Source organism: Coregonus lavaretus, assembly GCF_964263955.1.
Source record: "Coregonus lavaretus genome assembly, chromosome: 39".
NCBI classification, from domain to species: Eukaryota; Metazoa; Chordata; class Actinopteri; order Salmoniformes; family Salmonidae; genus Coregonus; species Coregonus lavaretus.
In genome coordinates this window covers 24893869-24915293 of record NC_140026.1, presented here as the reverse complement: position 1 = coordinate 24915293, position 21425 = coordinate 24893869, and the positions used below count along the sequence as shown (strand labels likewise).

Genomic DNA, 21425 nt, shown 5'->3' with positions numbered 1-21425 from the left:
CCACTCTCCCTCAAAACTTGAAACATCTGTGGCATTGTGTTGTGTGACAAAACTGCACATTTTAGAGTGGCCTTTTATTGTCCCCAGCTCAAGGTGCACCTGTGTAATGATAATGCTGTTTAATCAGCTTCTTGATATGCCACACCTGTCAGGTGGATGGATTATCTTGGCAAAGGAGAAATGCTCACTTATAAGGATGTAAACAAATTTGTGCAAAATAATTGAGAGAAATAATATTTTTCTGCATATAGAACATTTTCTTTTATTTCAGCTCATGTTGCATTTATATTTTTGTTCAATGTAGTTGCATGACAAATAACGGCTTATCAATGACCGATTGACCTTGTCACTGTCAAGGCTTCCCACCAGCCAATGGTGAACCGGGGCTTGTAAAGAGTGAAGGATGTCACTGTGAGACATGGCAGAAACACACAACCAACCGGTCCCTTGTCAGAAGCATAGAGTACAGGTTCCCTGCACCACCAGTGTGTAACTCCACAGAAATCATGTCAGTGTGTGTGTATGTGTATGTGTATGTGTGTGTGTGCGTGCGAACCGTGTGGTCAGTTAAATAGTCAGTATTTTTCAGTCATTAACCATTGCTGACATTCCTCCTAGTGAGACACTGGCGGATGGCAGGAAGGTATGTATGAATGTCACAAACTACTTTGCGCCACTGTTTGGGTGAGTCTCTGGATGTGATATAACACAATATACAGGACTTAATATATAATACAAATGTCTTAGCTTAATTTTTTGCTTAGCTTATTTGTGTGATTTGGTTTTCATAATCGAATAGCTGTAATATCCGGTAACTGTTCTTTCTTACTCATATCAGTGGGGAGTTTTCTTTTTATCTTACTCCTTCCCTGTTTTTTGCATAGCATGCATATTGTGTTAAAGATAAGGTATACACAATTTATCTGTCATTTTACAACGTATTCCTCTGTCCTTTTCCCCTCTGGTTTGTGGCCATTTTAACTGAGCATGTAATAAACCGTAATGAATTTAATCAGATATTTTCCCCATTTCCTAGGCCTTTAAATGACCCAGACTGGGAAGGCACCACAACCCCTAGCCCAAACACCTCTACAGTGTCCTTGTCCCCAACCACACAGAGGAATCAATGAGCATGACACCATCAAGGGAATCAGGCGTGGATTTGTATAACTATTATGCATATGACTATAATGTGTATGATTATGGTGGTTTCCCTGGTGAAGAACAAGCACGAGAACAAGCACCATCATCCCCAGGACCCCCAGGCTTACCAGGACATCACGTTGCATATAGCCTAATAACTTAAGCTGTCATTCTCAGTTTACTGTGGTCAGCCAGTAGGTTGTCTGTCATTCTGTGGAGGGATTGGGGTAGTAGTATAGCTATTTTACCCAAACAAGCCATTCTGGACCGACCTACACTATTGATAACATGGACTAAACTGAATGTTTATCCTAATCACTACTGGAAGAGGCTGACTAATGCCAAGCTAAATGTATTAATGTATATTTTATCAGGTGTCTCTCTCTGTTTCTGTCTTAAGCAGGGTTCGTCTGCGTATTATTATCACTGTATTGTTGTTCATAATTTACTCACCACACACTTTGTTTTACAGTACCTTTACATGAATTTTGTTTGACACATTATACATACCTTCCTATTGTGAATGTTTGACTTAACATAACTGTTTCTTATTACTCTCCAATGTGGTCCTATGCACAGCGCAACTCTGAAGACAGGTCAGAAGATTTGTGTGGACCCCACCCAATCCCGGGTCATCAGAATTCTGAAGAGATTGCAGTTATAGTCAGACTCCACTTGAGGGAGTTAACCTAATTTCAATGCATCCTCCTGAATGCATCCTCCTCAATGATGCTATGCTGAGAAAGTTGTGCTTTATGATAGATACAGTATTTGCACAGCAGGGTATTGCTTTGACCCAACAGTTGTTAGTAAGTAGGTGTTGCTGCTGATCAAAGAGCTAAATGTGTCAGCCTTTTGACATTTCATATCTGAAAAAGATGTTTGATGAGTAATGACTGATTCTTTCCACCCTGGCCTGTACTGGAAATGTATTATTATTTTATTTTTGGGGGGTATCTGATTTCGGCTAACTGGACAACTAAAGCCGCTGAATGAAATGAAAATCTAAATTCAAATGTAATATTTTAATTACAGCTTAAAGTCATTGCAAATAAACTGCTCAGTGCACTCTCTACCACCAATCTTGAGTATGGTAGTTTCCTTCATGAAAACTGTAATATAACCTGGTGTTTAAATGCAATACAACTAAAACTTATGTCAGCAAAGAAAGTAACAGACTACTTATCATAATACATATGGTCTTCATCTGTGAACAGTTAGTGATTTATGACTGATCAGAGACCTTTACAGCATGCTCAGGCATAGGGTGATGATTGTTCCCTTTACAATGTCGCCATCTACTGAACATCAGAAAGAATAGTTGATTCACTTATAAGAAAAAAAGCTGGTAGTTTGCTGTAGTTTTTGGAATAGCCTACATAACACAAGTCATCAAGTGGATAGTGAAATGACTTGAAGTGATGTGACTTAATCAGGGGCACAACTTTGGTTTTGAAGTGGGGGGGACATAGCCTGGCGGTGGGTCTGGGGGTCCTCCCTCAGATTTTTGGGGGGCATCTAAAGCTCATTTCCTGCATTTCTACAAGGACTGTCCCCGGCAACAACAAAAAAATATTGTTGACCAAGAGTATCAATTGGTCGAAAAATGTTAAACGTGTATTTTCCCATTATATAGACACACCCTATGTGTTTTAATAAAATCAACTAGGCTATATGTACTGACCTTGTCTGATGCTTTAAGCATGCTGTTTGATTAAATAATTAAGACACACAAATGACTCAAGAGAGAGCCAGAGATCAAGATAGCCTTCTGCCATTAAGCTCCTGAAGTTGCCTGTAACAGGCTACACCAGCGGTCGGCAACCTTTTCCATTTGGAGTGCCAATTTATCTTACCATTTCTACCAATCTGAGCCAGTTATGATTTTCATGTGCACATTTTCATGGAACAGTTTCATTTAATTTATAATATCTATGTATCTCAAAATCATTGTCTGTGGTTAATCTACATTCTATCTAAATCTAAATAAAAATGATACAAATCTAAAATAAACTTTGATTGCCATTGCCAACTATGTAAAAATAGCCTACATAAAGCCAACACATAAAAACATTGCAGCCTGCAGGTAGAAAATATCATATAAATCACATTGGCTATGCATGACCTGTCTGCAACGAAACATTGCATAAAAAACATTGAAACATTGTATCAACTATCAACTGGGTCGCCTGAACTTGCGCTAGCAAACTTTAAACATTGTATAAAATATTCTGGGCCCTAGAAGGATTACTGTTATACTATTCCAGGTATTCCTTAAAGAGGTAGGGTTTCAAGTGTCTCCGGAAGGTGGTCAGTGACTCCGCTGTCCAGACCTTATGCAAGTTGCATAGTATACCCTTAATCTTGTAATAAATCAAATCTTGCGATACGTAACTTGACATTTTTGCCATCCATTGTGACATTGTGGGAGGATAACCAACATTCAAATGAATGGCAATGCATTTCTTAGCCGCTATAAATGCTAGGTTACATAGTTTCTTCTGATAACATTCTCCAGTATCAACATTTCCAAGCAAACAAAAACAGGGAGAAGGGAGAATCTGTAGACATGCTGAGATAAAAGAACATACTCTTTGACAGAATTCAGCCAGCCTTCACAAGATCATAACATGCAAATACGTCCCCTTTTGTGTTTTACACCTTCAGCAGAGGAATTACATTTCTGAGTGCATGATATTCAGTTTCACTGGCATATAGTATGTTCTATGGATGGTCTTAAACTGCAGTAATTTATGTCTGAGACTATATAAACATGACTGGGCATTCAAACATATATGTATCCATTCATCATCAACAATAGTGTCTCCCAGTTCTTCCTCACATTTCTGTTTGACATGTTGTATCTGCAAAAGTTCACCTCAGTGCCGTCACAGACTGGACTTCCCTGGTTGCTTGACCCTGCTGAGACCCCTGTCACCATCTGATCCTGCTCAGATGAGGCATGACAAAGAATTACCTTGGTGTACATTTATACATTATATTATCCAAGAATAGAATCAATGGTTCAATAATTAAAATGACCATTATTCCCAGATCCCAGACTGTAGCCTACCCATCAACTCAAGATGGAACTTTGTATCCATTCACTGATTGTAATAATATACTGCAAAACTAACCTGAGCTCCGTAGACTGGTCTTCCCTGGCTGTCTGACACAGCTAGAACATCTGTTACCATCTGATCCTGCTAAGACATGATGAGCATAGTGTGGTTCACAACAATTCTGATTTCTAAAGGCGGAAGTTGGGAGAGTTTTTGTTCGGGTGGTTCAGTGAAACAATTTTAGTTTCTGAGGTAGACGTTTTTGGTGAGGGAGGCCCTGCTCTCTCCGCTCCCAGATGCTTAGCTCATTTCATTCCGATCTCCTCTGCATTTTTGTAGCCATTTGCTACAGCCTGTCAACTATGTCTCTGCCTATCCCTGTTCTCTCCTCTCTGCACAGGCTACACAAACGCACCACACCGCGTGGCTGCTGCCTCTCTAACCTGGTGGTCCCTGCACGCACCACCCACGTGGAGTTCCAGGTCGCAGGCAGCCTCTGGAACTGCCGTTCTGCTGCCAACAAAGCTGACTTCATCCCAGCCTATGCCAACCTCCAGTCCCTCGACTTCCTGGCGCTGACGGAAACATGGATCACCACTGAAAACACTGCTACTCCTACTGCTCTCTCCTCGTCTGACCATGTGTTCTCGCATACCCCGAGAGCATCTGGTCAGAGGGGTGGTGGTACAGGAATCCTCATCTCTCCCAAGTGGACATTCTCAATTTTTCCCCTAACCCATCTGTCTATCTCCTCATTTGAATTCCATGCTGTCACAGTCACTAGCCCATTTAAGCTTAATATCCTTGTCATCTATCGCCCTCCAGGTTCCCTTGGAGAGTTCATCAATGAGCTTGACGCCTTGATAAGTTCCTTCCCTGAGGATGGCTCACCCCTCACAGTTTTGGGGGATTTCAACCTCCCTATGTCCACATTTGACTCATTTCTCTCTGCCTCCTTCTTTCCACTCCTCTCCTCTTTTGACCTCACCCTCTCACCGTCCCCCCCTACTCACAAGGCAGGCAATACGCTTGACCTCATCTTCACTAGATGCTGCTCCTCTACTAATCTCACTGCAACTCCCCTCCATGTCTCTGACCACTACTTTGTTTCCTTTTCTCTCTCGCTCTCCTCCCACACTACTCACTCTGCCCCTACACAGATGGTAATGCGCCGCCGCAACCTTCGCTCTCTCTCTCCCACTACTCTCTCCTCTTCCATCCTATCATCTCTTCCCTCTGCTCAATCCTTCTCCCTCCAATCTCCTGATTCTGCCTCCTCAACCCTCCTTTCCTCCCTTTCTGCATCCTTTGACTCTCTGTGTCCCCTATCCTCCCGGCCGGCTCGGTCCTCCCCTCCAGCTCCGTGGCTTGATGACTCATTGCGAGCTCACAGAACAGAGCTCCGGGCAGCGGAGCGGAAATGGAAGAAAACTAAACTCCCTGCCGACCTGGCATCTTTTCACTCCCTCCTCTCTACATTTTCTTCATCTGTTTCTGCTGCTAAGGCCACCTTCTACCACTCTAAATTCCAAGCATCTGCCTCTAACCCTAGGAAGCTCTTTGCCACATTTTCCTCCCTCCTGAATCCTCCCCCCCCCCCCCCCCTCCTCTCTCTCTGTAGATGACTTCGTCAACCACTTTGAAAAGAAGGTTGACGACATCCGATCCTCGTTTGTTAAGTCTAATGACACTGCTGGTCCTGCTCACACTGCCCTACCCTATGCTTTGACTTCTTTCTCCCCTCTCTCTCCAGATAAAATCCTGCGACTTGTGACTGCAGGCCGCCCAACAACCTGCCCGCTTGACCCCATCCCCTCCTCCCTTCTCCAGACCATCTCCGGTGACCTTCTCCCCTACCTCACCTCGCTGATCAACTCATCCTTGACCGCTGGCCATGTCCCTTCCGTCTTCAAGAGAGCGAGAGTTGCTCCCCTTCTCAAAAAACCAACACTCGACCCCACTGATGTCAACAACTACAGACCAGTATCCCTTCTTTCTTTTCTTTCCAAAACTATTGAGCGTGCCGTCTTTAGCCAACTCTCTTGCTATCTCTCTCAGAATGACCTTCTTGATCCAAACCAATCAGGTTTCAGGACTGGTCATTCAACTGAGACTGCTCTTCTCTGTGTCACTGAGACTCTCCGCACTGCTAAAGCTAACTCTCTCTCCTCTGCTCTTGTCCTTCTAGACCTGTCTGCTGCCTTTGATACTGTGAACCATCAGATCCTCCTCTCCACCCTCTCCGAGCTGGGCATCTCCGGCGCGGCTCACTCCTGGATTGCGTCCTACCTGACCGGTCGCTCCTACCAAGTGGCGTGGCGAGAAGCTGTCTCCGCACCACGTGCTCTCACCACTGGTGTCCCCCAGGGCTCAGTTCTAGGCCCTCTCCTTTTCTCCCTATACACCAAGTCACTTGGCTCTGTCATATCCTCACACGGCCTTTCCTATCATTGCTACGCTGACGATACACAACTAATCTTCTCCTTTCCCCCTTCTGATAACCAGGTGGCGAATCGCATCTCTGCATGTCTGGCAGACATATCAGTATGGATGACGGATCACCACCTCAAGCTGAACCCTGGCAAGACGGAGCTGCTCTTCCTCCCGGGGAAGGACTGCCCGTTCCATGATCTCGCCATCACGGTTGACAACTCCGCTGTGTCCTCCTCCCAGAGTGCGAAGAGCCTAGGCGTGACCCTGGACAACACCCTGTCGTTCTCCGCCAACATCAAGGCGGTGACCCGCTCCTGCAGGTTCATGCTCTACAACATTCGGAGAGTACGACCCTGCCTTACACAGGAAGCGGCACAGGTCCTAATCCAGGCACTTGTCATCTCCCGTCTGGACTACTGCAACTCGCTGTTGGCTGGCCTCCCTGCCTGTGCCATTAAACCCCTACAACTCATCCAGAATGCCGCAGCCCGTCTGGTGTTCAACCTTCCCAAGTTCTCTCACGTCACCCCCCTCCTCCGCACACTCCACTGGCTTCCAGTTGAAGCTCGCATCCGCTACAAGACCATGGTGCTTGCCTATGGAGCAGTGAGGGGAACGGCACCTCTGTACCTTCAGGCTCTGATCAGTCCCTACACCCAAACGAGGGCATTGCGTTCATCCACCTCTGGCCTGCTGGCTCCCCTTCCTCTGCGGAAGCATAGCTCCCGCTCAGCCCAGTCAAAACTGTTCGCTGCTCTGGCACCCCAATGGTGGAACAAGCTCCCTCACGACGCCAGGACAGCGGAGTCACTCACCACCTTCCGGAGACATTTGAAACCCCACCTCTTTAAGGAATACCTGGGATAGGATAAAGTGTTCCTTCTAACCCCCCCCCCCCCAAATTGTAAAGTGGTTATCCCACTGGCTATAGGGTGAACGCACCAATTTGCGAGTCGCTCTGGCTAAGAGCGTCTGCTAAATGACGTTAATGTGCCCTTGAGCAAGGCACTTAACCCTAATTGCTCCTGTAAGTCGCTCTGGATAAGAGCGTCTGCTAAATGACTAAAATGTAAATGTAAATGTAAATGTGTTGTGTACTGACTGTTCACTAGAGGGCTGCATTCCCGTTGGAAACTGACAGATCAATTACGTTACATTACTATACCGACTCTGATAAAAACTCACATTATGCTGTGAAAAAACGTCTGAATATCAGTCTTTAATCGTTTGGCCGCTGGTTTCATCGTTTGATTCAGGTCTAACATGATTGAGGCAAAAATAATAGCTAAAGTTAGTGAGCTAGCTAGCTAAGGTTAGCCAACTTTTGGTACTCTAATGGTACATCAACTGATGAAAACTAGCCAAGTGAATTTACTTCTGTTGAAACGGAACAAAAAGGCTACAAAACACTTCCACACACAACAGCTGTTAAAATACAGCTACCTGACAGATAGCTAGAGACTAGAGCTAAACTGTCTGTGGTAGCTACTAGCTAGCTAGTTCATTCTCTTCCGACAGAACTTCAGTTGAGAGGGGATGAAACATTACTGTAGCTAACGTTACATGTCAGTTACACTACTAGCTCAGCACTGGGAATAAATACTTTTTTTCTGTTAAGTCAAACAGCAGTTACCTTGCCTACCACATCAGTCAAATAAAGAGTAGACAGTTTCTGCTCAGCTTGCTTTTACAACACAGAGAAAAAGCGCAACACACACAGAGACAGCAGCTGCAGACAGCAGCACCATGCCATTCAGACTTCACACAGCCTGTTATGGTCCTTTGAGAAATAATAGAATAAGGACATGTAGAATAAACTGAATATTTATTATAAATGTGAAAACATAACTCGTAAATTGATTAATGCATTTATGAACATGCAAGTAATTTTGCATGACAAATATGCCCTTATCACAATAAATGTGTTTGATCACATTATTTCATTCCGGTGTGTGTCAGTGTGTGTGTGCGCTTATTCGTGAGCGTGTCTTCCCGTGTATCCTCTCCTCTCCCTCACTGCACCGTGGTTTTGGTGTGCTCCAGTTTCTCCTTCACCCTGGAACACTTCAGTATGAGCTCTGCGTGCCTCCTCTTCAGCCCCTCCAGCGTCTCCTCCAGGCCGTCTGAGGCATCCACCTTCTCCTCAAAATCCCTTAGCAGTGTATCGTTGCCCAGCAGGACAAGTTGTCCATACGGAGGCCGTCCCCCGCCTGGTTGGTCTTGGTCAGCACGTCCTGGCCATGACCGCCTCCACCTCGGCCCGCTTGGCCTGGTTCTCCATCTGCACAAACTGGAGCTTCTCCTTCACGTGGGCCAGTACCTGTAAAGTGCTGGTGATCTTCTTGCACAGTTTGAGGAGATCCTCGTTGCGCTCCTTGATCTTCTCGTTTTATGTTTGGTTCTTGATCTTCAGCTGCTTGAAGTCGATGAGGTGCAGGCCCTCGACGAGCTCCTCTTTGGCATGCAGCGGGGCCTCGAGCTTGCGATCCACCTTCTCCTGGCTCTGCTGCCGCAGCTCCTCTGCTTGCTGCTGGGCCACCTCCGAGTCGTGCCAGTGCTGCCACTTCAGGTCCTCCATGATGGCTATATACTTCTGGTAGCGCTGCTCCTGGTCAGACACGGCCTTCTCCTACTTAGGACGTGCATCGTCACCCGTCTTCTTGCAAAAATACTCCACCAGCTTGATCTGGAGCTGACCGTTGACCTGGCCCCAGGTTGGGGCGAGGAGAGGGATGGAAGCAATACTGTAACGTCGGTTGAGGCGCAATCTGTTGCCTGTTCCCCTGCAGTATCTGGTGAGGCTTTTTCAGACTCCACTGCTCCAGCCTCCTCATCCTCATCTGCAGGGGTGTCAGGTTTATTCTTACTGTCATCAACATTAGGGGATTTGCCCTCCTCTGAGGGCTCTACAGCTTGTGTCTTCTGGAGTTGCTCATTGTTCTTCAGCTCTATGTTTTCAGTGTCATTATCTTGTTGCTCTGCCTCCCCATCCATGGGAATGTAGTATTCCTGACAAAAAAAAGCAAGAAAATCACTTAAGTGTGTCAATGAAGTCCCAAGGTGTAAGGCAACATTCAAATATATGAACACAAATTAATTTAAACACAGTTATGTGTCAAGAAATCCTAAATGTTAGTCAATGAACCTATTGGTGTTTTGAGTTGTCCTGGAAACTGAGCATGTAAGCCAATCACAGACCTTTGCGCTAAGCTTATTAATATTAATGAGACGCAGTTGTGAGACTCCAGTACGCATGCCCTCCCCCCGCGACACTGCTGCTTCCAACAACAAGCAAGAAGCCAGCAACATGGCCGACCTAGGAAAGAAGTACTGCGTAAACTGCCTTGCAGACGTTACGAATCTGCGGCTTCGCTGTACTGACTGCCCAGATATCGAATTGTGTCCGGAGTGCTTCTCCGCGGGTGCAGAAATCGGTAATCATCGGCGATGGCACGGTTATCAGCAAGTCGACGGCGGGCGCTTCACACTCTGGGGTCCCGAAGCGGAGGGAGGATGGACTAGCAGGGAAGAGCAGTCGCTACTCGATGCGATCGAGCAATATGGCTTTGGAAACTGGGTATTTTAATTTATAGCCTACTTGTCTCAGCTAGCTAGCTAAAATACAAACACATGCATAAAAGTATATAGATTAAATGTGAATGAGTAAAGTTACCCTCATGAAAATAACGCAATATATCTCCGAATACTTTTAACAACTTCAGACTGACAGCCAGGTCCTGTCGAGAGTTGGCAATATCGATGCAACTCTGCAAGCCTTGAAATCCACCTTGTTTTAGTCCTGATTACAGTTAGCTAGTTAAGTTGTTATAATGCATATTTCTTAATGCAAATGAACATTGCAATCCAGGTTGCAAACCTGCACTGCATTATGAACATACAGTAAACTTTAAGTGTAATGTAGACTAGTCATCTGTTAAAATGGATCTGTTGGTTTGTATCACCTATCAATGGAATTCAACACACATCAATCAATCAATCAATTTTATTTTATATAGCCCTTCGTACATCAGCTAATGTCTCGAAGTGCTGTACAGAAACCCAGCCTAAAACCCCAAACAGCTAGTAATGCAGGTGTAGAAGCACGGTGGCTAGGAAAAACTCCCTAGAAAGGCCAAAACCTAGGAAGAAACCTAGAGCGGAACCAGGCTATGAGGGGTGGCCAGTCCTCTTCTGGCTGTGCCGGGTGGAGATTATAACAGAACCATGCCAAGATGTTCAAAAATGTTCATAAGTGACAAGCATGGTCAAATAATAATCAGGAATAAATCTCAGTTGGCTTTTCATAGCCGATCATTAAGAGTTGAAAACAGCAGGTCTGGGACAGGTAGGGGTTCCATAACCGCAGGCAGAACAGTTGAAACTGGAATAGCAGCAAGGCCAGGCGGACTGGGGACAGCAAGGAGTCACCACGGCCGGTAGTCCCGACGTATGGTCCTAGGGCTCAGGTCTCTCAGTTGGCTTTTCATAGCCGATCATTAAGAGTTGAAAACAGCAGGTCTGGGACAGGTAGGGGTTTCGTAACCGCAGGCAGAACAGTTGAAACTGGAATAGCAGCAAGGCCAGGCGGACTGGGGACAGCAAGGTGTCAGCATGCCCGGTAGTCCTGACGTATGGTCCTAGGGCTCAGGTTCTCAGAGAGAAAGAGAGAACGAAAGAATTAGAGAGAGCATACTTAAATTCACACAGGACACTGGATAAGACAGGAGAAGTACTCCAGGTATAACCAACTAACCCCAGCCCCCCGACACATAAACTACTGCAGCATAAATACTGGAGGCTGAGACAGGAGCGGTCCGGAGACACTGTGGCCCCATCCGAAGAAACCCCCGGACAGGGCCAAACAGGAAGGATATAACCCCACCCACTCTGCCAAAGCACAGCCCCCGCACCACTAGAGGGATATCCTCAACCACCAACTTACAATCCTGAGACAAGGCCGAGTATAGCCCACAGAGGTCTCCACCACAGCACAAACCAAGGGGGGGCGCCAACCCAGACAGGAAGATCACGTCAGTAACTCAACCCACTCAAGTGACGCACCCCTCCTAGGGACGGCATGAAAGAGCACCAGCAAGCCAGTGACTCAGCCCCTGTAACAGGGTTAGAGGCAGAGAACCCCAGTGGAGAGAGGGGAACCGGCCTGGCAGAGACAGCAAGGGCTGTTCGTTGCTCCAGAGCCTTTCCGTTCACCTTCACACTCCTGGGCCAGACTACACTCAATCATATGACCTACTGAAGAGATAAGTCTTCAGTAAAGACTTAAAGGTTGAGACCGAGTCTGCGTCTCTCACATGGGTAGGCAGACTGTTCCATAAAAATGGAGATCTATAGGAGAAAGCCCTGCCTCCCGCTGTTTGCTTAGAAATTCTAGGGACAATTAGGAGGCCTGCGTCTTGTGACCGTAGCGTACGTATTGGTATGTACGGCAGGACCAACTCGGAAAGATAGGTAGGAGCAAGCCCATGTAACGCTTTATAGGTTAACAGTAAAACCTTGAAATCAGCCCTTGCCTTAACAGGAAGCCAGTGTAGGGAAGCTAGCACTGGAGTAATATGATCAAATTTCTTGGTTCTAGTCAGGATTCTAGCAGCCGTATTTAGCACTAACTGAAGTTTATTTAGTGCTTTATCCGGGTAGCCGGAAAGTAGAGCATTGCAGTAGTCTAACCTAGAAGTAACAAATGCATGGATTAATTTTTCTGCATCATTTTTGGACAGAAAATTTCTGATTTTTGCAATGTTACGTAGATGGAAAAAAGCTGTCCTTGAAACAGTCTTGATATGTTCGTCAAAAGAGAGATCAGGGTCAAGAGTAACGCCGAGGTCCTTCACAGTTTTATTTGAGACGACTTTACAACCATCAAGATGAATTGTCAGATTTAACAGAAGATCTCTTTGTTTCTTGGGACCTAGAACAAGCATCTCTGTTTTGTCCGAGTTTAAAAGTAGAAGGTTTTCAGCCATCCACTTCCTTATGTCTGAAACACAGGCTTCTAGCGAGGGCAATTTTGGGGCTTCACCATGTTTCATTGAAATGTACAGCTGTACAGCTGTATGCTAATAGTGTATAAAAGTGTGTGTGTGTGTGTGTGTGTGTGTGTGTGTCTAAATGCTTGCAGTGATGTTTCCCTATATGTTTAACTATCTGCATTTTATGAGAGAAAAAACATCCCCCCCAGTAACACTTTGCCCTGTGTGTGTGTTGTCTTTCAGGAGGACATGGCCACTCATGTGGGGGCGTCTCGAACCCCCCAGGAGGTCATGGACCACTATGTCAGAATGTACATTCACGGCAACCTGGGCAAGGCCTGCGTACCCGAAAGCATCCCCAACCGGGTGACGGACCACACATGCCCCAGCGGCGCTCCCCTGTCCCCCAGCCTCACCACCCCCCTGCCCCCGCTGGACGTGACCCTGGGCGAGCAGCAGCAGCTGGGCTACATGCCCCTCCGCGACGACTACGAGATTGAGTATGACCAGGAGGCGGAGAAGCTCATCAGCGGCCTGTCGGTCAACTACGACGATGAAGATGTGGAGATTGAGATGAAGCGGGCGCACGTGGACATGTACGTGCGCAAGCTGCGTGAGCGCCAGCGGCGCAAGAATGTGGCCCGTGACTACAACCTGGTGCCCGTCTTCCTTGGGCGTGACAAGGAGAAGCCGGGCACGCTGGGAGTTGTAGGTGGCGGGGGTAGTGGTGGCGCCGTCGTAGGGGGAGGAGGAGCAGTGGGGACCCTTCTGACGCTGACCAATCCCATGGTGACTCCGGGTGCTGCAGCCGTTCCTACAGTGCCAAAGCGTAAGATCACCAAGGAGGAGAAGGAGCAGCGGGTCAAGTTGCGGGGGATGTGCCAGTTCATGGCTCAGCGGGAGTTTGAGGACTTTTTCGACAACATGCACAAGGAGCGCGTGCTGCGCGCCAAGGTACGAGAGCTGCAACGATACCGCCGCAACGGCATCGCACGATTGGACGAGTCGGCCGAGTACGAGTCGGCGCGGCACAAACGGGAGAAACGCAAGGAGAACAAGAGCGTGGCGACCTCAAAAACAGGCCGCGGCGGAGGGCTCTGCACTGGGGGAGGAGGAGGGGGAGGGCTTGGAGGAGGGGCGGGAGGTGGCGGAGTTGGCGGTGGCATCATCAAAGAGGAGGGCAAGGACGGCGAGTTTGCGGCCATCGAGAACCTGTCCGGTTTCGAGCTGCTTTCGGACCGGGAGAAGGTGCTGTGCAACACGCTCAACCTCAGCCCCACGCGCTACCTGACCGTCAAGACTATCATCATCAAGGACCACCTGCAGAAGCGCCAGGGCATCACCTCCAAGAGCCGCCTGCCCAGCTACCTGGACAAGGTGCTCAAGAAACGCATCTTCAGCTTCCTCACAGAGAGCGGCTGGATATCCCGAGACGTGTCTTAACAGTCCATCGAGTTTGTGGGAACTGGACTGGGAAGCGTCCTAACAATGTGTGTATGGAGTTTGTGGGGACTGAGGATTATAGAAGGATCATGACTCTGTTCTCCGTTGGATTGTTGCGTCTCGGTGTCTTGTTAGAAACGATGTGAGATTTGCACTCGTAAGCTCCACCTGGACCAAACTACTGGATTTTACCACCTTTTGTCTCGTTTTGTCCGACGTTGTCGACCACAGGACTGTTTGTAAATATGTACATTGCAAAGAATAAGGATTTCACCTTTCTTTAAAAAAAAGTTTGGAACAAATATATATTTTTGCATTTGAATCCATATGAATGATAATGTATTCGTATGGGTAGATGATACAGAGTCTCTGTATTGCAACTCCAGTGAAGGATCGCCTAATACTGCTGGGCAAACCAGACAACACTGTTTCCAAAGCTGTTCTCAAAGTATAAATTGTTACGTATAGTTTGCCTCCAGCTTCCTTGTAGCCTGGTCCCAGATCAGTTGGTGCTGTCTTGCCAACTCCTATGGTCATTGACAAGATAACACCAACAGATCTGGGACCAGGCTAGCTTCCTTTAGGTTAGGATGTAGTTTTGGAGAGCACAAGTTAGTGCCTATTCAAACAGCAATACAGTCACACTGTGCTGGAACGCAGGTGGTACATCATCCTATTCTTCCCATGAAGAGATGAAGGCCAGCTAAGCATACAGGGGTCAGTATTTGGCAGCTAACGCTCTCATAGAGTACTGCGGTAATCCCCATTTTGACTCCTGTAGCTTTGTGGCGGTCTAACTTTGGCACTACGAGAGGAATAGCCTAACTTCTCACTATTCTGTTCCATCCACTGCACGATTTCTGATTCTAGTAGGCTATTTACTCTAGTCAACTTTATGTTGACCCTTCCATCATTGCATGCAAGATAAAGAAAAAGAGAAACTTTTCTACATTTAAATATGGGCATTAACCAATCCTTAAGCACAAATCAAAAATCTCTTGTTTGCCAAATGAGCATGTAGGCTATCACTAGTTTGCCAGCCCCTTGGTTTGGATGTTACGGTGTTAACTGTGTGACGGCCTGTCAGACTGTTTTTAACCTCTTCATGAATATGTGGTGCATGATTATTGTCTTCTTATCACCGGTTGCTTGCTGTTTTGTTAGCCAGTGTTTCACTTATCCAAAGGGAGTAAAGTCATATTTAAATTTTTTGAAGACCTACTACATTTGCTCCATCTACCTTCCTGGTTCATTGTTTGTTTACAGTCACGGCATTCATATAGGCTACTGTACACATCACATGGCCTTGCAAGTACAATATCAAAGGGCAGGAATAATTTGGTAGAGAAAAGGGACGACTGCCACAGAAAAGCTCGGTTGGTATTAGACATTGATGTTTCCCATTATGATATCAAATGTGTTTGTTCCAAGCACAGGTACTTTAAAGTGTCCACTGGCACCTTCTCTTTCTGATGTCCAGGTAGCCTGTTTAAAATGGAAAAGGTGAACTACAGCAGGGATGTGGATGTGGTTTGGTTGTATAGAAACAGTGTTGAGGAGTATCAAGTTTGACGCTGGGAAGTAGATATAATGATCGCATACCAGAGGAGGCTGGTGGGAGGAGCCCGTCCTCCTATAGCTCCTCCCACCAGCCTCTGTCACATACGTATAGGCCTTGGTGGCATCCCCATCATAGTATATTTATCATACCACAGAAGTAATAAAAGCAATATATTTTATTTATTCTTCCCCAAAAGCTTGAAAGTATCCAAACCCAGACACTGACAAGGCCCCTGGATTCTCCCAATCACCTACTGGAAGATGTCTATTTGTCGCAACAACTGGCACAGTTTACGATCAAAGACTAGATATCTTTATCTGTTTTAAGGAGAAAACAACTGTTTTATGAAGAGTGACCCATAACGGCATCCTCTATGATTTCTTTTCACTTTCCTCTGCGGCCCAAGGGCTTTTGTACGCGTCGATCAGAGAGGTGGCAGGAGAGCGCCATTTAAATGTAAATTAAGTTTTGAATGGGCATCGGTTGACGGGGAGAGTTGGAATACAAAAGTGGGGTTGAGGCTGGGAGAGCGAGGGGTGGGTGTAAGAAGTAGTGGAGTGTTCAAGGTCTATCTCTCAAAGCATAGATTTTGGTTTGTGCTGCTTCTTGTTCTATTTTCTCCTTCCTCTCCCTGTCCATGTACTGACTCATGAAGAAATTCAACGAGGGATTTTGCCAGGCCCATTCCTCACTACTGTGTCTGCTGCAGGGAGCCAGTTGCCCTGCTTTCAGTGGTGGAGCTGGTCGGTCAGCCCAGTGTTATATTTATTAGAGAACACGTTTTTGCAACGAAAAACAAGCATTTCTTATTGGACAAGGCCAGGTAGTCCCTTCCTGTTTCACCCAATTGTCTTCTGTTTGGTGCCTACTGAATGAGACCCAGGCTGTGGTAAGAGGACAGCTTGAGAGGTCAGAGTTCAGTCTAGACTCTATCATTAGAACCTCTAAAGTTGACAGTACCTATTATCAGTCTCTCATTTCAGTTCCTGTCAAAGCTAGTAGCTAACTACTTCAACCATTGTCATATAAAAAGTTCAGAAGACATGAATACACACAGCCTGCTTCCCATAGCCTTGTTTAATAATCAGGGTGTGCCATTGCTGTGCCAAACCATTTTACCTATGGCACAGATTTTATGACCGAGGAAAACTCACAGTTAAGCTTCCCATCAGTAGAGGGCATTCAATTTATGGCATTCGGAATTGTTTCAGCCTATTTTTTAATGTACTTATTTCTGTTCAAAAGATATACCATTCTATAGGTGGTTGAAATTACACTTTTGTTGTTCTCTGAAACAGTACCATTTGATGCGAGCATACAGGAGTGTTTTGCCTGTTTTTGCATGTGAAGCCAAGTGTTCTAAATAATTAAATGACGTAAACAGTCAATTTTGGTTAAAAATGGCTTGATTGAAAATGCTTTCCATTTGAATTGTTTCTAAATATCAATAATTTTCTATGAGGGTGGGGAGAAAGGTTTTCTATTTGACTTCTATGGAATTTTTTGCTAAAATATTTTACTAAATGTACATACTTTTTTGTAAGAAATTGAAAATGAACATATAAATACTGACCTGTGAAATGTACAGTATTTTATTTCAGGAACTTTTTTATAACTTTAATAAAAGAGAAAAACTCTTCTTAAATATGTGAGCGAGAACCATTCTAACAAGCCTTTTGGGTGTGTTGTCTTAGCATGCTGTTAAACTGTTCATGTGTATCAGTAGGATGCTTAGGAAGTCAAAACATTTGTTGACAATTCAGTGGTTGAAAATGTTGAGGGGGAATTTTTGATGGCCCATTCTTTGTGGTTGCACAGGACATAGTATGTTTTGTATTAAAAGTGCAAATACTTTATACTTCTATGGCTTCCTTGGTTCATTTTTACAGCATCTGGTGAGTTGAGTATGTGGTAATATCGCTGACAGTTTGAGTGTTCTACATCTATGGACCCTTCAATGCTCCTACCTACAGGGTAATAGTCAAATTGAAAGCAATAAAATCAGGGGACTTCTGATTCAAAGTAAATCTGTTTATTTAGATGCTGCTGTGGCACTCACGCAACAGGACAACTGTTCAGACACTAGAATGTTCAGTTCAAATAGTTATTGGATAAACTCTATTTGTATTATGCTGTTAATATCCTAGACCACCAAGTCGACATCTGCCAAAGTAGTGAGGTACAGTGAAATCCGGAATGATTACATCAGGGGCTCAACATCATGTTGCTTATCTCCGGTGAATCTGTAATAGATTTGACCAGAGCATTTCCCCCCCCCCCATCTCATTTTGACAACCATACTCTGTGTCCTACTGTACTGTTGTAGCTGAACAATAAGTGGTTGCCTCTGAAGTATTTTGCATGAATATTGATACAGTGAAACATTGCATATTTCACCTCCATATACTTCAATTTGTCAAGACTTCATTTATGAAAATGAATTATAGAGTACATGTAAAACTGTCCCTAGAAGCTATACTAAAACAGCAATATACAGGGCTAAGTTGTGCCAAAGACAGCCTCATAACCTTACAGGAAACATTTCGTTATTTAAATTCAATTGTATGAGAGCTATATGATAGTTCTCCAATGATAGTGATGACAACAGTTTGGTATATAGTCAATGAGATCCATTACATTCTCCCATCCATAACATGAGAAAACACAATGACTGGACAAAGAAATGAGTGGAATCTGACCCTAATGACTGAAATAACTCACTTGAAACTGGTTCTGTGCTCTACATGCCATTACAAGTATTACTTCTGTTAAAACATATTTGCTCCTGGCATATACATGGGTTGTGTCCCAATTATCTACCCTTCTCCCAAAGTATGTACTTGCACACTCCCTGTCATGGATTTAAAGATGGCGTAAATTCCCTCCAGCCAATGCTTATACCAATCCAATGCTTTTCAATTCATGATGGGGATTGAGCAAGTGCACACTTCAGCTGAAGGTTGGAGAATCGGTACGCAGTCTCAAAACAGGCTGTGTGATGATGATGTCCATGGTAATGATATCAGTTCGAGTTGGATTCCCGCCTCAGAAGCAACATTAGGTGGTTGGGGGAGGGGATTTTGATTGGGTGGGGGGGGGGGCTCTGACCAGCCTGCTGTACCCAAGGTGATCCGTCACCCAAGCAACAACGACATCATCATAACTGTCGCACTGAATCTTTTTTTTAAGGGGCTTTGGCCACGCCCACCAGCGCCGGCCGGAGGGTGCGCCCATGGAGCTTGTAGCCAACCTTGGTTACTATGGTGACCGTGCCAGGCTCTTTACCCTCCACGGGGGCGTGAAATAGAGCCTCATGCTCATAGGGGTCAAACTTCTGCCCTCTGTCGGGGTTGAGCTTGAACAGGCCGTGCTTGGTGAACACCTTCTGGATCTGTTTATCTGTCATCACCAGGCCGTCGTACAGGTTCTTCAGGTGGGGGTTCTTCTGAGAGGTCACCTCCTCCTTGGGCACGCTCTCCGTCGCCTTCTCCAAGATGTCTGCCACCTCCAGCAGGTCTTTGCAGAACCCTTGGATTCCTGATAGGTGTAGAAAGAAAGGAGAGATGTATTCTGTTAGCAAACATAGAACGAACAACACAACATCATGCAATATACCTACATATTAACTTTATACTGTGTGTTCCTTGCCGTCAATGAACCAAAATTATGGTTTTAAAATACCACCTATAAGTATGTCTGTCTACTGGGTCCGATTCACTGGTGAGAAGCAAATAAATGTGCAAGCGTTAACGCACCATATTTCTTTGTGTCTTCCACCATCTTCTGACTCCTCGTCCTGAGGTTCTCCATGTCTGCCAGGGCCCGCTTGTACTTGTCCTGTAGACAGAGACAACTACACTAAGTCTGAGACCATACAGAGACCCCATGAGCAGATATTTTTCTCAAAGCTCTTCTGACTATTGAGAATCAGCCAGGATGAAGTTAACCAGGATGACATCACAGCAAAAGTGTAAATACTAGTCTATGTATACCTTCCAATGTCCATACTAGTATAACACTAGGAATGTAAGCCTAACACATTGGCTTCATTCTAGGTAGTATGCTAGCGTGGATGTTGGAACAGAGCCTATGTAGTGGCTGGTGTAGTGAACCAGGAGTAGGGTGAAGATGCCCCTAGACTTGGGTCAGTATTGCTTTTTCCCCCACTAATGGTTAAGGTTGGATTGGGGGAGGGGAAGCTGATCCTAGATCTGTACCTAGGGAAACTTCACCCTGGAGCCAGACTCACTGTGACCTCTTTAAGCTGCTCCTCCAGCTGACCCTTCTCCTCGGCCAAGGCCTTCTCTACAGGGCTCTGCTCAGCCTTCTGGTCCTCCTCCGACCCCTGGCCGCTCTTCTGCTGAGCTGAGGTGCATAGGAGCCGCTGGGACGGCCTAACAGAACAGAGAGAGAAATGGGTTAGATACACAACAGGACTTCAGCTGTTTATGCAGTGGTCACTTCAGTTCACTGGTATTCTTGTAAATTAACGTATGTGTAGTTTTGGTTGCAACTACTTTAGGTACATGCGTCATCAGGCAAATCGCTAATTGGTGGCACGTGCCTTCAAAATGTTTCCTCCCCCTTGGCATCTTTCAGGTTGTCAATCTCCCACTTGGCGAATCTCTGATTGCGTGAGCTCTACTTTGCCAATATATAGGTAAAGTATATTGTGGCATTTTAGTAGCTAAGCCAACTGACTTGGCAGCATTGTGACTAGCTGAGCATAACGTTAAACCTGCTAATTAATGTTAGCTCATGAAAGCAGAGGTAGTTTAACTAGCTAGCTAGCCAGCTACGTTAGCAGATTGAGTTAGCTATGATAGTTAATTTTTGAAACAGCCTCATAGGATCCAACAATTTTTTATGTTCAACATTTCATGAAGTTAGTTAGCTTTCCTAGAAGAAATGTCCTACTAAACAATCCCATTATGAAATCAGCATATGACACTAGGTTGTAACGTTAGCTAACAAGCGCCAAGGGTGATGGCACAAGCTAGCTAGTTACTTTACAAACAACAACATTACAGACAATGATCTGAACAAACGTATTAAAAAGCACACTCGTAATGTATTACCTTATTAATGAAGGAAATGCTACAACAGAGTAGCTCTGTCTTCCAGCTCGCACACACCAGCTCGCCATTTTCAGTGATAACACACGCAGAAGGAGAGTGATGTTGAGCCAATCACAAATCAGAAAGAGCTGCTCTTAGTAATCGCGTCCAATCAATGGTGGTATATAGAATTACGTTTTCCTGTAGTTTGGTTGAGGTGACGTTAAATGTCGAAAACTGTGCACGTGACCAAGGACAGAATTTGTTCGTTTTGTAAACTGAAGGTTATCCCTCTTTTGTAACTTTTGGCAGCGATGTATCATCACCAAACCCATCCCTGTCATTACTATGTTTTGGTTCATTTGAATGGCAGAACGAATGGATGGATAGGGCAATGATGATAATGATGATGACTGTGGTGATGATGATGATCAGTAAGTTGGCCTGATGCTACAATGACATATGCATATGAACATTGCTTTTAATTCCAAATAAAAATATGACACCACCGAGCTTTCCTCTTGAATTTAAATTTGGATGGCAAGTCTGTCCATTTGACAATGTTTTATCCCAAGGGAGTCGCGAGAGTTTACATTTCACACGACTACAGTGCTGTGAAAAAGTATTTGCCCCCTTTCAGATTTACTCTATGTTTGCATATTTTTGATACTGAATGTGAACAGATCTTCAACTAAAACCTAATATTACATAAAGGGAACCTGAGTTTACAAATATT

General features: G+C 45.2%; 2 protein-coding genes across 3 annotated transcripts; one reads left to right on the top strand and one right to left on the bottom strand.

The window, feature by feature from the left end:
* Positions 1 to 9945: 9945 nt before the first annotated feature.
* LOC311112811 (transcriptional adapter 2-beta-like) lies at positions 9946 to 14289 on the top strand (the record flags this gene model as incomplete). The annotated part of the gene is made up of 3 exons (XM_084155948.1): positions 9946 to 10215; positions 12872 to 13340; positions 13449 to 14289. 3 exons carry the CDS (start codon positions 9946 to 9948, stop codon positions 14069 to 14071), a joined length of 1362 nt encoding a protein of 453 aa, XP_084012074.1. The 3' UTR covers positions 14072 to 14289.
* A 3359-nt stretch (positions 14290 to 17648) lies between these two features.
* Positions 17649 to 20830, bottom strand: LOC311113114 (grpE protein homolog 1, mitochondrial-like). Of its 2 annotated transcripts, none has more exons than XM_084156260.1 (4): positions 20711 to 20830; positions 19888 to 20026; positions 19388 to 19469; positions 17649 to 19169 (listed from the first exon to the last, which is right to left on the bottom strand). In XM_084156260.1, exons 1-4 carry the CDS (start codon positions 20776 to 20778, stop codon positions 18817 to 18819), a joined length of 642 nt encoding a protein of 213 aa, XP_084012386.1. In that variant the 5' UTR covers positions 20779 to 20830; the 3' UTR covers positions 17649 to 18816. The 2 variants fall into 2 exon arrangements, with proteins under 2 accessions (XP_084012386.1, XP_084012385.1); XM_084156259.1 differs by having other exon boundaries at positions 19882 to 20026; positions 20711 to 20828.
* Positions 20831 to 21425: the final 595 nt, after the last annotated feature.

Coding starts and splice junctions, on each gene's coding strand:
- LOC311113114 (XM_084156259.1), bottom strand. CDS start 20,778: ATGGCGAGCTGGTGTGTGCGAGCTGGAAGACAGAGCTACTCTGTTGTA. Junction 20,027..20,710: donor GCATTTCCTTCATTAATAAG/GTAATACATTAC, acceptor CTGTTCTGTTAG/GCCGTCCCAGCGGCTCCTAT. Junction 19,470..19,881: donor AGCAGCTTAAAGAGGTCACA/GTGAGTCTGGCT, acceptor CTCTGTCTACAG/GACAAGTACAAGCGGGCCCT.